We start from the raw sequence: 14,535 nt of genomic DNA on the forward strand, positions 1-14,535 counted from the left end.
AAGGGCATCCTCATGAGCAAGTAATCCCTGAAACTCCTTCACCACCAGTAACTGTGGTTAAGGTGTGGTCTAGGAGGTCTGAGCACACAAAGTCTGCCTCTTGAGCAAGTTGCTAGTAACTTCCCATATCACTGGTTCCTTGTTTCCCAGCCTCATCTTCCCTCCTTGTTGAGCTGCACTTTGCCTGGACTCCCTGAGGTATTGACCTCGGACTGCTGCCTGGCGTTGCCTCTGCATCATGCTTTGCACCTGAACTGATTCCAGGTGTCTGACCCTGGTTTGTTTGGACTGGACTGCACCTTCAACCTTGTTTTCCTTGGCGAGTGTTGCTGTAAGAGGCTTACAGCTCCAGGAACTGGGACCCAAACTCACTGAAGAACAACATAGTAGGGGTGGGGGGTGGGGGAAGAGAATGAAATAAATTCCTTGCATCAGATTATAAGGAACATATGATCATGTTAGTTTTCCATACCACTTTTTAAGAGCCAAGGCAATATATAGCAAAATATAAACCAACAACCATTAATAAAATAGGGTACCCATCCTTTAATGCACGAGGAGAAATGCCTTGATCTCAAGAACAACTCAATTTTACAAGTGTTGTTTTATTAATGTTTATTCTATGCATTTATTATTGCAACTCATCGTGGAGTCTTACGACAAAGGGTGGAATATTAGTTTTAAAAATAAATTAAAGAAACATTTCAAGAAGTGCTCTGGGAATGTGTGTGTATAGGTCAGTGGTATGGATCCAGCCACTGGGGCCTCCCTATCCAGCCCCCCGTGTCCCCTTTTCACCCCCACCACAATTAAGCTTGGGGGGGATCTGTCTAGTGGCTCAAACAGAATGTTTTCCCAAGAGTAGTTGTTGGGGTTTCTTCTAGGGGGAGGGATGGAGAACTGGGTAATCTTCATGGAGAATGCAGCTAAAGAAAGGTCAAGCCTGCCAGCTGTAATCTCCAGGAAGATCACATAATTGGGCTCCCATAAAGGCTCGAATGCTGTTTCCAAGCCTAACTGTTAAGCAGGGAGAGTGAATGTGTAAGTTGCATGTCTGTGCTCAGTATCTCTACCTACTTTTGTCTTTACCATGCCCACTGTTGGCATTTTCCCCGCTCAAAGATTAACCAAGGAAGTATGCAACCTCCATGCTAGGCTGGCGTCTTATCTGTCATACACACTATCCAACAGGGATCTAAGTAAGACAGTCTACAAGTACTACGGTAGTCACGCTTCCAGTTTCAGGATAGTTTGATGCACCAAAACATGATGCAAAACTAGCTTACGGTAAGTAGAGGCCACAGTGGGACATACATGCACATATGACATTAGTAATGACTGGCCTACACCACTGCCCTTCAGCATCTCAAGTAAACAGACACACAACCCTTTCTTTATCTATTCATTTTTAAGAATGAAGCCAACAGGTCATTAATGCATGTAATTAGCATTCACCAAGTTTAGTCGCACTGGGTGAGAGTATGACCACTACTCCCCTCCCACGCCAAAAGCACAAAAATGTTTGTGGAATAAGAACATTTACTTCTACAGTTCAAAGACTTCAGGATTTGCGACAAGGAACCCATAAGCCCATCTTGCAACACAAGTGACCTTTGTCTAAAAGCTTTACTGCATACAACCAACCGCAACACAGATATTATGAACTCAGCATCATATTTCTTGCCCCTGGAAGAATTTCAGCCTTCCTAGAAGTTTTACATCTGGCAGACAAGGAGATAGTTTACAGCTAGAGATTATAATGATTGCCTTCTCTCTCAGCTCATTTAATTACCTCCTTATCAGACATGTCCAGTTTCACAAAAGTCAGCTAAGATTCCTGGAGCTCACTTGGGTTAATTAGAAATTTGTAGAATACAAAAGGCTGAAATCCTAGCACAATTACTAGGAATCAAGTCCCATTTAATGCAGTGGGGCTTGCTTCTGCGTAATCAGTTTTGGGATCAGAATTCAAGGCTGACTTTGGGAAGGTTATGTGCTTCAGTGCGTACCTTTCTCAAATAGCCAAGCCACTTGCAAAACAGGGAGCAGATCACATTGCGGAATGTCAGACATGGTATCGCTTTTATGGTATCGTCACTATTTAGAAGCAGGCTCTAGAACAAGAAACAAAGCAGCTATGTGGGAAGTTTAAGGAAAATACAGCCCGGTAAATTTCACCCATTGACACAAACTTTCTAGAGGTTTGGCTGCTTTGTGGCTTTTATGTGTTTTGAAATGTTATTTATAGAACACTGTCATAGAATGCAAAGAACTGCTCCCCAAAGGAAATTTCAATGCTGTCCCCACTTTACGGGCATGAGGCTTGCTCAAGGCTATCCAAAAATCCATGGCTGAATCAGACGATGTGAGCATGCCCCTCCTGTTCAAACACTCATTTCATGTCCAGTGGGCTGGCAGGAAGGAAGCATCCAAGGATTTCTCCGGGGAACGCACCAGCAGCCTCAAGCTGTTTAACAAGCATGTAGATCTGAGGAATCCTACACATCATGAAGTGGCAGAGAGCAGAACAGTTCTGTCAGCCATAGCACAGCAATGATCCAACACCTACCTAGAACCTAGAGCACTCTGCTCCTCTTCATTCAAAAGATAACAATGAGGGTGTGGGTAGAATTCAAAACACAACAGCATTAAGGCAGCAAACCAAACTTTGCCAATATCAATTGTAGTTATTCTCATGGGGATCTCTGTCTGTCTTCAGAAGGAAAGCCTACTTTCTCTGCTACATCCTTCCCAATGACTCATTCCCTCTCTGCACCAAATCCTCCTTCTGTGAAGTCACTTGCAAAACAGGGTACACAACACCACACAGCTGCATATTTAAAAGAAGGTGGTAGTTTACTTAGGGAGCCATGTAAAAGATCCAGATCCACCCTTCTCAATCCGTATAGCCATGGAAGCGTGTTTAGGCTGTCATTAGTCATGCAGAGGCAGAACAGTGCACAGAAAGACTAGACAGCTAGCATCCAGCTGTACATACTCCTGTTTGTGGAGGATGAAAATGCCAGAGGGCATGCAGCTTGCGCTGTGTATGTGCATTAGTGCAAAGGTAGACAACATGGTGCCCTCCAAATGTTGTGGACTCCAACTCCTATCAGCACCCTCGCCCCCCTCTCCGCCAGCATGTCATGGATGATGGGAGCTATGATCCAAGAGCAACTGAAGGGCACCACATTGGTAGAAAGGAGGAGGGAGCAGTATGCGACTTGAAGTCACCAAAAAGAAAATAAAGAATGTACAGGAAAAGGCCTAAAGGAAAAACAGGTCTTAAAGGATACCAAACTGGTGTTTTTCTCCCACAATAAGACTCGGGGCCTAAAAAGGGTAAACTGAAATGGGAAACCTCAAAGGTCACTTTTCCTGCATCTTGTGAACGTGAAGCAGCACAAGCTCTTGAGAAGCACTCATTATGTTTGTGACGCCCATCTTTTAACTGTCACCATTTTATTAATGGACTAAACACACACATTATCTTATGTACTTAAAGCAGAAGTAGTTGAGAGCAAAGGTTCTTATTTTTCTCCTCAAGTTAATCATGGAGAAATGTGGACATTTGGCATTTGTGCAGAGGGAAAATGTTACTATATTTAGCCTCCTTCTCTTTGCAGGCTGCCATGCTTCTGTTTCAGCAGTGGGAAATTGCTTCAGTACTTCAATGACTGAAATGATTTGGATGCATTTACACTAGCGAAACACTTTCAGTTACAACTAATCAACTCCTCGGGCCCCGAACAAAAACCCTGAAAAGAAGAGGTACCCTAGCAGTTTCAGATGCCGTTTTAAATAAGACGTATAATCTGTATGCACCATCTTAAAGAGACTTTTAAAAAATAGAATATCTGTATTTCCAGATAATCCAGATATTTCACCCTCACCTCCACCATACCTGTCACATAGTCTCCTTACCAGCAGTCATGTTTTAGACTTTAAGCTCTTTGGAGCAATAGACCTGTTTTTCCTTCTAAAACTCTGTAAACTGCTGTGTACATAAAGGGCACTGTATGAATAAGAATAATAAAATAGTATCTTTGACACAAACAAAACCTCAGGGCAGTTTTCCCAAAAAGGATCACAAGAACTGTCAAAATTACAGGTAAAACATTATTCGGATATTATAGTAACAGCCCCCAAATATACAAAACCACACATTTACACAAACTAATAAAAATGATAGGGACACAGGTGGCACTGTGGGTTAAACCACAGAGTCTAGGGCTTGCCGATCAGAAGGTCGGCAGTTCGAATCCCCACGACGGGGTGAGCTCCCGTTGCTCGGTCCCAGCTCCTGCCAACCTAGCAGTTCGAAAGCACGTCAAAGTGCAAGTAGATCAATAGGTACCGCTACAGCGGGAAGGTAAACGGCGTTTCCATGTGCTGCTCTGGTTTGCCAGAAGCGGCTTTGTCATGCTGGCCACCTGACCTGGAAGCCGTACGTCGGCTCCCTCGGCCAATAACGCGAGATGAGTGCCGCAACCCCAGAGTCGGTCATGACTGGACCTAATGGTCAGGGGTCCCTTTCATAAAAATGATATGTATCCAAATTCATTTTACAGAATTCAAAAGCTTACAACTTTATGACATTTTGCTTGGTCCTAATAAAAGCATTATGGAAAAGGAAGTTTACTTGAGACTTCCAAGCCTCTCTCCTCAATTCCCTTTACTGTATAAGGTTTTAGAGTTAGGAGTCCCGTTCAGAAACACTTCCCCCCCTTTAATGAGTCATTCCTAAATGTACTTTTTTTAGAGTACATTTTTTTTTAGAACCCTGGAATGAACAACTTGAATGTTTTCTTCTGAAATGAGAATGTATCACCAGTACCAACTAGAAAGACTACATTTCACACTGGTGTGCTGCTAACCTTTTTTTACCTTTTGCTGCTAACAGAGGCTAGAATTTGGCTATGCCTGCCATTTATGTCCAGCAATACATCAGGTAGTTTTTTTTTGCCTCTGCAGCTAAAGGATGATAATTACTGCTTGCTCAGACTCTGCATATTCTTTGTCCTATTTTCAGACTGGGGGGGATGGGTGGGAAATTTGCACAGCCCAGCTAAATAAAAAAAGGCTCTTTTCCCTCTGAACTAAAAGAGGTCTCCTCTCCGGTAATTAAACCTTACTCATTCTATAGGCAACCACTATCAGCAGCCTTTCAAATATATATGCACAACACAGCTATCCTCCAGCACACTGATCCTCAACTGGCAGGTCGGGACTCACTAGTGGGTCGCAGCCTGACCCAAGGTGGGTCATAAAAGGAGCACTACCATCATGCAAATTATGGTAAAAGGAAAATAAATGGGTCCCCAATTGCATGTTTGGGTTAAAAGTGGGTCCTGGGCCTGAAAGGGTTGACAATACCTGCACAAGACAGCAAGGCAGTTATTGTGCAACTGGGCTCTGCCCTTCCCCCACACACGCCAGGGACATACAAAGGAAGGGCTGCTCTATTGTCAGTGTACAGTACTCACAATGGCCTCCTCCTGCCAACCGAAACTCAATTCAACAGATATCTGATAGTGAAAGGATTCAGTAATCCAAGTAGCTAGAAGCAGATGGAAAACACTTTTGCATATTTGGCCATATCAATTCTGGAATGTGTACCTCAGTATTTACCAACTCCCACCCACCCCCAATTCCAAATTCAACAGCCACATAAATCTGATTCTGAAATCTAAACACATACACAAAATTTCAAGACCTATATTTAAACTGATGGCACATTCAGAAAAATGAAAGAAAGAGCCACTTAATTCAGATCCTTCCATTTTTCTGAACCATCACTAAGCAACAGCACCATGGCAACTTTATCCAGCATTAAAAATGCTCTGTGAAAACAGGGTGAAGACAACACTGAAAAGTCAGATTTAATTCTCACTGGAGGAATCCTTTGGAAATCTTGGTTCATAAACCCATCATGTCTTTTTTTAAAAATCACCACTCCAAAATCTAGTCTATCACTACCCTGCAACAAGCATTATTTAAAAAAACCAGACAGGTCTAGCTGTACAACATCATTTTAAGCTCTGGTTATCTGTATTTCCAGTGTAAGGCATAATAAATAATAGGGCATTTGACCATTTCTTAATAAGAAATAAGGCAGCTGCTTCAGTTTTATGTAACAGCTACCAGGATCTGACTGGCTGGATTATGCCCCTCTTATACCTAGATTTTAATTCATTCAGATTAATTTCTTAATCCTTTGTCTGCTATTCTGTGTTTCATGCCACTTGCCACAAGGTTATTCTTACAGATTTGGCCCTTTACAAAACCTGGGAAAATGGTTTGCAAGGAGGGGATGTCCCTCGTGACCACAAATGCTGCAGCAGCAACTGCTCTTTTCTGCGAAATATTTTCCCTCTGCATGTTTTGGAGGAAGCTCCGCAGCTCAGGCAACTGTAACAAGGGAGCTGGAGAAATTCTCTCCTTACGCTGCTCTCCTAGCACTCCCCCACCTCCCTGTGTGCAGCCCGAGATCAGCTCTGTTCTTCCCTACATAAACTGGGCCGCCATTTTAGAAAGCCAAAGCACTGCACCAGTCACCACTACAGAAAGGGAGTCCTTTCCCTGAACATTTCCTCCCTCCCAACCTATGGAAGAAGAACAGCGGAGAAGGCAGGAAAATGTCTCTAAAAACAGGCGGCGCTGCTAAAGAACAAGTCAAGCTACATGCTGCTGGTCACAGCAAATGCTGCAACACACAGTTTGCCTGGATGTGTCTCTTCCTCTCTCAGCCATAGAAACCAACACTAAGAAACAAGCAACGTATAGGGAAACCAAGCAGAAATAAAAGGAACCATTGTTCCCATGCATGTTGCATTTTGCATAGCGGAGCACTGTTAAAACCTTTCCCCTCCCTCACCCCCAAGACAAAATCAAATGAAAAATTAATGACTGAAGCAAAAACAAATACCATTTTATCGGACATATTACCACTGGTCTTCCTCCCCACACCCAAAACTGCAATACTGGTGAGGAGGGAGATAAATGATCTGCTTTGGAAGTTGCAAAATGAGTTAACTTTGACAAATTCGGAATATACGTAAAACACTGATGATCAAGCAACAGCCAAGTAACTAGAGAGCTTCCCTTTAGTAAAGCAGGGCAGAGTTCTACTCTCCTTTCTCCCCCTACTACACCAGCCAAGCTTGTTCCCCATGAGGTAGCGACCAAGTCTATTTTTCCCATGGTGACTCATTAGGTTCACTCCATAATTTTCCTACTCTAAACATTAGCAAGGAAATTTACAAGCCCTTTCAGAGGCTCAAACTGGAAACTATTTTAGCTGACCAAAACACTTGTCTAGAATTCTACCTATCAGTTTCCTTCCACAATGCCATTAACAGGCTTCCACTGTAACAGCAGAAGTGAGTTGCAAACATGGTACTTACTCCTGCAATCATACATAACCTAGGATCCATCCACTACTAAGACGGCGCTCTCTCTCACTCTCTCTCTCTCTCACACACACACACATGTTGGTGCTATTAAGTGAATAATTATTAAGCCAAATATGACCTGTTGCTAGATGAATAGGAGGCGAGGAAATATTATTTTTGTTTGAATGGGCCTAAGGCAGCAAGAAAAATATTGAAAGTAACAATACCAATCTGGTCTTCAGAATTAGCCATGGCAGAAAACTGTTCCATCGCAAAGGAAACCAAAGGAAGCTGGGTTCAAGGAGGATTTCAGCTTCCATTCCCTCAAAGTTGTGCTTGAATTGCCAGGTCCCAAACATTTCATTCATAAATTGTTTCAAGAGGCAAGCAAGAAAAATAAATAAATAAATAAACAAATCAGACTGACACTTGTGCACCCCTGAAAACAGCAATAGTTTATCCATGTTGTGTTTATAATACACTGAAAAGCCCAAAAAACAAACAAACCAAGAAACAAAAACCCTCAGTTTCATCAGTGGATAGTGCTGGCACAAAAATATGGAAAAGAGAAATTAGCAGGCCTCTTCAGGTAAAAGTTGTTTCAATTCCAGGATGCCCTTAGAAAAATCCAATCCACAATGCTGATGGCACTTGGCAGTATCCTTCTTCCTCAGACTCTGGAGTTTCTTTTCAGAAGTTCCTTCCTTTAGTGTGTCAAAGATTCCAAGTGCAGGAGGGGATCCTTAATCCCAGCCCCCCTGAACTTCCTTCTCTCTTAGATCCAAGGTATTCCAATTCTACCAGATCCATAGGGGCAAGCAAAAGCAGCAGCTGCTATAATACTCAACACAGGTTTTCCCAGGCACATCTGCCTTCTGTGGCTTGGCTTGTGAAAGGGCTCGCTCATCAGGCATTCAACTCCAGGTCCAATCTTAGGTTTTCCCTTCCACATGGACAACCATGAAACTCCCTTCCCTTCCTAACACATCCTGATTTATATCCATGCCTCCACAGGCACCCCCTCCCAAACTAGGGGTATTTGATCTCTCTTTCCCTCCCCCCCTCCCACCTTCTCTTCTGCTTTCACACAACTCCAAGAGGAAAAGGTTCTCCCCTCACTACTGGAAGTGGCATCTTATGTATGTGTTGTGGGGTTAGAGTAGTCACCTTCCTCATTCTTCTCTTGACATCTTGAAGATTCCTCATAGTTGCCATGTCCCTGGGGATGGTACTCCTTCCCTCATTTTGCTAACCTCTCTCCCTCCATGATGTGAAATGGCAGATGCAGCTACCCTACTCTTCCTCCCACCCCACCCCCCAGTTATTTGCTTATGCTCTCCTGAAACCAACAACCCTTCATTATCTGGAGGAGTCACTGTTCCCTGCCTTCACCTCCCAAAGCACTCTCAGAAGCAACTGCCCTTGTTATAACTTAGGTCTTGCCTCAGTTTCCTATTTTCCCCACACACACTTCCTTAAATCTGGAATTTCCTTCTTCCACTTTTATCTAGGGGCTGAGCTCATAGTCTAGACTCTTCCCTTCACTCAGCCTCTCTTGCCTTTCAAACGTTAAGGTTTTTTCCTTTCCCACCAGTGCGTCTCTCTTCCCTTATTTATACAGAGAATTGGGGGGGGGGTCGTCTAATATAATGACTCGTGGTTGTAAACCCACCCACCTCTCTCTCCCTACCTGCTTACCTAGGTAAACCCATCGGGACTAAATGTAATGTAAACCGCCCTGTGGCCTTCGGATGAAGGGCAGTATATAAATGTAACAAATAAATAAAATACACTCTGCCTCTCTCCCGTTGGTTGAAATGATGAGGGGAGCGGGAAGATTCCCTACACGCACCCTTTCCTCCTACATTGGACTGAAGCGGGGAATCACTTTCCCTCTCCTTTTGCCTCCCCCACCCCCCTTCTATTTACCCCATGCTCTCCCCCCACTTCTTCCCCCTGCCCTTTCGGGGATGTCCTTCTGACTCCACCACCAGCCCCTCCCTCCCTTCCTCTCCCTCTCCTCCACTCACCGCTTGAAGTGCTCGATGATCTTCTCCTCGCGGACGTTCTCCGGCAAGTTGCCCACCCAGAGGTGCCTGGTCTCCCGGACCATGCTGCTGCCAGGCGATGGGGGCTCCTCCGCGGCGGGCGTTGCTCTCGCCGCCGCCCTCCGCTCGGTTCGCCTCAGCACCGCGAGCTGGGGAAGAAGCAGAAGCAGCTGCAGCCTCCTCTTCTTCCCGCCGCCGCCGCTCTTCGCCGCCGCCGCACTCGGCCTGTGCCTGCCGCCGCTGCTCCTCTTTCGCCGCCGCCGCCTCCTCCCTCCGCGGCGCCGGTGGGGGGCACCATCCCACCGGGCCCTCCCGACACCCGCCGCCTCCTGCTGCTGCTGCTTCTCCTCGCGGCTATCGCTGGTGGTGGGACCGCCGCCGCCGCTCCTCCTCCTCCCTCCGCGGCGCTTCTTCCCAATTTCTCCTCAGTAGCAGTAGCAGCAGCAGCAGCAGCAGCCCCCGCGGCGTCCCCCGCTCGCTCCGTTCACTCGCTTGCTCGCTGTCTCACCCCCCAACCTCCGCGCGCGCGCATGCGCCCTCGGCCGCCGGCCGCCACCAACCCGGGTCCTCGCGCTTCAAGGCTCGCTCCTCATTGGGCGGCTGGGCGCGCGGCGAACCAGCGCGTGCGCGTGCGTGTGTAAGGAAGAGAAAAGGTGCTTGTGTGAGAGAGAGGGAGGAAAAAGGAGGAAGCGCGCGCATGCGTTCTCGTGTACGGTATGTGCGAGGAGGAGGGGGCCCGTGCGCTGCGAGCTTTCGAAGGCCGGGAAGGAGTAACTAGGTGGGGTGGGGGAGGGGTGAGAGAATCCCGCTGTCCCCAATACGCCTTCTCCGCGGGAAGCGCGCAGGCGCACAAACACTCGCCTCCCCGCTTCGCTCGCGGTCTCAGGCTCTCAGGCTGTTGCGCATGCGTCCTCGAGGCTGGGGCGCTGGTGTTGTCTTCCCCTACGAGAGCCTCTGTGAGAAGTAGAAAGACCTCAAGGGAGGAGGAAGCCTCCTCGTTCGCTCCTCGCCTGCGCCATCAGTAAGGGTCATAGAATACCCCAGGCGTGGCACGGCTCTGCACTGCATGTGGGGCTTCCCCGCTCGCTCGCATTGGTATATTTCCACCATTGAAGTCGCTACCAGTGTTATTTGTTGGTTCCCAAAACTCAAATCCCAGCTCCTAGAAGCGGAAACTTAAGAGGAAAATGGGGCAGGAGGTCAGTCCCACCACCGCCGACCTTTAATTGGGCATTTCCTTCGTTTTGGTGCCACTTCCGTCGGAAAAGCTGAGCTGTGAACACTTCGCCGGCCAATGCCAAGACTGATGTGGCTTCTCGGGGGCTATGAACAGTTACACATACTGTATATGAAATCCATGGCGCTGCAATAGGTTTCCAATTATTTTTTATACCATATAGTAAGAAGAAAATCTGTTGTTTATCTGTGTATCGGACTGTTGGCTCCATGGGAACAGGGACTTGTCATGCCTGTTATTTGCATAAAGTATTGCGCGGGTGGCGCTGTGGGCCTAGGGCTTGCCGATCAGAAGGTCGGCGGTTCGAATCCCCGCGACGCGGTGAGCTCCAGTTGCTCGGTCCCAGCTCCTGCCAACCTAGCAGTTCGAAAGCATGTCAAAGTGCAAGTAGATCAATAGGTACTGCTACAGTGGGAAGGTAAACGGCGTTTCTGTGTGCTGCTCTGGTTCGCCAGAAGCGGCTTTGTCATGCTGGCCACATGACCTGGAAGCTGTACGCCGGCTCCCTCGGCCAATAACACGAGATGAGCGCCGCAACCCCAGAGTTGGTCACGACTGGACCTAATGGTCAGGGGTCCCTTTACCTTTATTGTGCATATAGATAGTGCCATGTAAGTAATAGGATGGGTCCTGAAATTTCGTGGGATTTAAATTTGTAATGCCTATAAGCAATTGGCCTAATCCAAGCCGGACTAACACTGGATCTAATTCTTTTTATATATTTGTATACTTTTCCATATCCGCTCATATTTGTTTTAGTTGTTTTAAATATAAATATAATTTATGCTGTCTTTTTAAAAAAGATTATAATAATACTTGTTGTCGTTTAGTCGTGTCCGACTCTTCATGACCCCAGGTACTTTATACAGATACTTATAAACACTTGCCCTGCCACCCATACCCACATCACCTCCATACAAATAAAGTTTGCTCTTTTTCTGTAGGACAGTTTTTCTCATATGTAACATTATGGAGATTAACAGCGTAAGCCTATACATCTACTCTCAATAAACTCCCGGAGAATCTTATCCCGTAAGACTGCAATCCTAAACACACTTGCTTGGGAGTTAGGTCTTGCTGAAAGGATGCCGCCTCTTGAGTAATTATGCATAGGATTGCTGTGTTCATCAATTAAAAACTCTGCCCTCAATTCATGTGTGGCAATGAGGCCCAGTCAGCACTCCTCTGCATGAACCCCAGAAACCTTTGTGACACAGAGGGATTATTTGGTGGGAAAAGTTCACATGGGAGGTTTCCCATAAAGGCTGGGAAAGCACAACACAAGAACAATGGCTGCTGCCGTAAAATGCCACATTTTAACAGATTGGTGTGAGCTGTGTGTTGCCCACTAGAGACTTCCCAACCTACAAAGAGTTTTCCCACATTCAAAAAAACAATATACGTATCCAACAAGACAAACACAATGGCAATCCATCTCTCCTGGTGTTCAATTCCAGCAATTTGGGATGAGCAATACCTTGAGAATTAGTAGTTGTTTTTAAAGCTCATTATGAATGAACCACTGGGATAGGAATTCCTTCGTGCAGAAGGTCTATTCCCCACCATCCATTATTTTTTTTAAGAGGGGAGATTCCTCTCTAGACCATGAAAGCTTATGGCATAATACATTTGCTGGTCCTTAAGGGGCCACAAGAGTCTCTGTTGTTTTTCCTGGAACAGATCGGAACTCAACCACCCCTCTGGAAAACATATCCTTGCTCTCCGTTCATAGAGAGATAGATAGATGATAGATAGATAGATAATTGGGTCTGTATAGTGAACAAATTAACTGCTGACATTTTTATAAAAGAGACCAAAAATCAGTAAAGATTAAACAAAATACTATCTGCAGCGAATGAGTATTAAATTAATAGATGCACAGAAAGTTGCTATACTGTATTCTTACAAGTGATAATGAAGTGCCTCTGAATATGTACCAAGTGTGTTTCCCTTACTCATAAGTAACCATGATTCCACCCATTTGGGGGATTGGAGAGATAAGCTGCACCTCTGACCTCAAAGCCTAACTGCAGATATAAACACCAACACTTATTGGTGTGGAAATTAAGCCCCAATAGCTACTTAGGGTATGAGAAAAGTTAATTATGGGGGCTGATATCTCAATGGTGGTCATTAATGGGCTGGGATTGCAGCATCACCGTTGAGTTGCAAGCCAGATGGGAACCCAGCCTGCTGTTCCATGCTGAACAAAGACAGAGGGGAGGGAGGGGGAGAGAGAGATGGCATTCCCAGCCACATCCTCCCCCTCCTCTTGCCTGGGGGTATAATTAGCAGAGGCACCCCAGGTCGAAACCTGCTCCACAGCTGCTTAATCACAGGGGCATATTAAATGTACCAGAAGGCAAGGAAACTCAGAGCATGGTTTTTCGTAGGAGGCTTATCAAACCTCTCCAACCAGCCCTCCCAGGTTCTCCCTTTCTTCCCCTTCCCACCATCCATCCAGAGTCCTCTGGCCAACTGTTGTAGTAACTGCTGGTATTAGGGCAACTCACAAGGAAACATGGCATCCTGGATTCTGGCTAACAGGCCAAAGGTGGATTGGATCCCATTAAATTAGGGAGCTAGATACTGTCAGACGCTAGTCGGTTATAAAACAATTGTGGAATGTCTTCCAGCCCTTAACGCAGTAATAGAGAGAGAGTAGTTAAGCACAACAGGAGAAATAAGGACTCTTGTGAACCCAGTAACCTATCCTTGGGCGTAGCCAAGGGGAGGCAGGGAGGGGCAGCTGCCCCCCTAAATAAATAGAAATCAATACAGAGCCAACTGAGGTTCTGGCCCCACTAACAAAAGGCTTGCCCCTCCAACAAAAATCCTGGCTACACCCATACATCTACCGGTACCTGCCACAACTCTGGATGTTTTACTGTTATCAGTTCTTTGCATCAGCCTACTCTGATAATTCTGCAGTTCAGAAAGGAACTGGGGAAACCTGGCCAGATGGGTGGGGTATAAATAAAGTTGTTATTATTATTATTATTATTATTATTATTATTATTATTATTTACTGTGTGAGCATTTTATATATTTTGTATTGTTCCTCTTTACCTCCTTTTCCAGTTTTGCACTGATTGTATTTGTTGTATTTTATCCTGGCAAGCTGCTTTAAAATTTTTATTTTATTTTGTATAATATGACTGATAAATGAAAATAATAATGGAATTAAAACTCTACTGTAGCACTACAGAAGACAAAGGAAAGGTTAACAAGGAGCCATTCCTAGATATAGCCATGTTGATGAGGCTGCCCAAGAGTAGGACATTTTAACTTCACTTTCCTTGAGACATTGTTTGACAACATCTGCAGGTGGGGAAAGTAACACCACTTTCTCTCTCTCTCTCTCTCTATATATATATATATATATATGGTAAGGATTGGAGTTTGACGTGCTGGCCACAGTACTTGCATTCAAGTGGGATTTCTGAGCCTGGGGAATTTAGGACTGATATGCCCAGGACTCTTATTTCGGATGTGGAATAATTTGGCTTTCACAAATGCTTATGTAAGAACTCCCACACTTGCTCTCTTTTTTCTCCATAGAGAAGCAGGCAGAAAATCACTGTGACAGCAGAGAAAACTTAATTGAATTTTCTGGACATGAACTTTCATAAGCAACAGTCTAGTCCACTGGATGCAGAAGGGGAAAAGGCAACACTCTTGACAACTTTGTACTGAATTTCCCACTGCTCAGGAAACAGAATAATCCCATAACCTCACCAAAAGCTTACATTAAAGCTGTATCAGTTGTAAATAAGCAATAGTCCCTCATTTCTTCCCCCATACTCAAACATTTTAAAAAAATTAAGTTTGAAGTCCATGCTGCTGAAGGCAAAAT

General features: G+C 45.2%; 1 protein-coding gene and 1 long non-coding RNA gene across 6 annotated transcripts in view; one reads left to right on the top strand and one right to left on the bottom strand.

The window, feature by feature from the left end:
• Positions 1-9,975, bottom strand: part of SPEN (spen family transcriptional repressor) — a 71,721-nt gene extending 61,746 nt beyond the window's left edge. For 3 of the 5 annotated variants that reach the window (XM_035120379.3, XM_035120377.3, XM_035120376.3), the window contains exon 1: positions 9,425-9,948. In XM_035120379.3, the coding sequence (XP_034976270.3) occupies positions 9,425-9,507 (83 nt within the window). In that variant the 5' untranslated portion in view covers positions 9,508-9,948. Of the gene's footprint in view, positions 1-7,621; positions 8,450-9,424 lie in introns of those variants that run through there. The other 2 variants (XM_035120375.3, XM_035120378.3) reach the window with 2 other exon arrangements.
• Positions 9,976-10,400: 425 nt separating this feature from the next.
• On the top strand, positions 10,401-14,454 carry LOC148685239 (uncharacterized). Its single transcript, XR_015950306.1, has 2 exons — positions 10,401-10,814; positions 14,241-14,454. It is a non-coding gene; the product is annotated as an uncharacterized LOC148685239 (long non-coding RNA).
• Positions 14,455-14,535: the final 81 nt, after the last annotated feature.

The sequence above is a fragment of the Zootoca vivipara genome, chromosome 6 (assembly GCF_965207765.1).
Source record: "Zootoca vivipara chromosome 6, rZooViv2.hap1.1, whole genome shotgun sequence".
NCBI classification, from domain to species: Eukaryota; Metazoa; Chordata; class Lepidosauria; order Squamata; family Lacertidae; genus Zootoca; species Zootoca vivipara.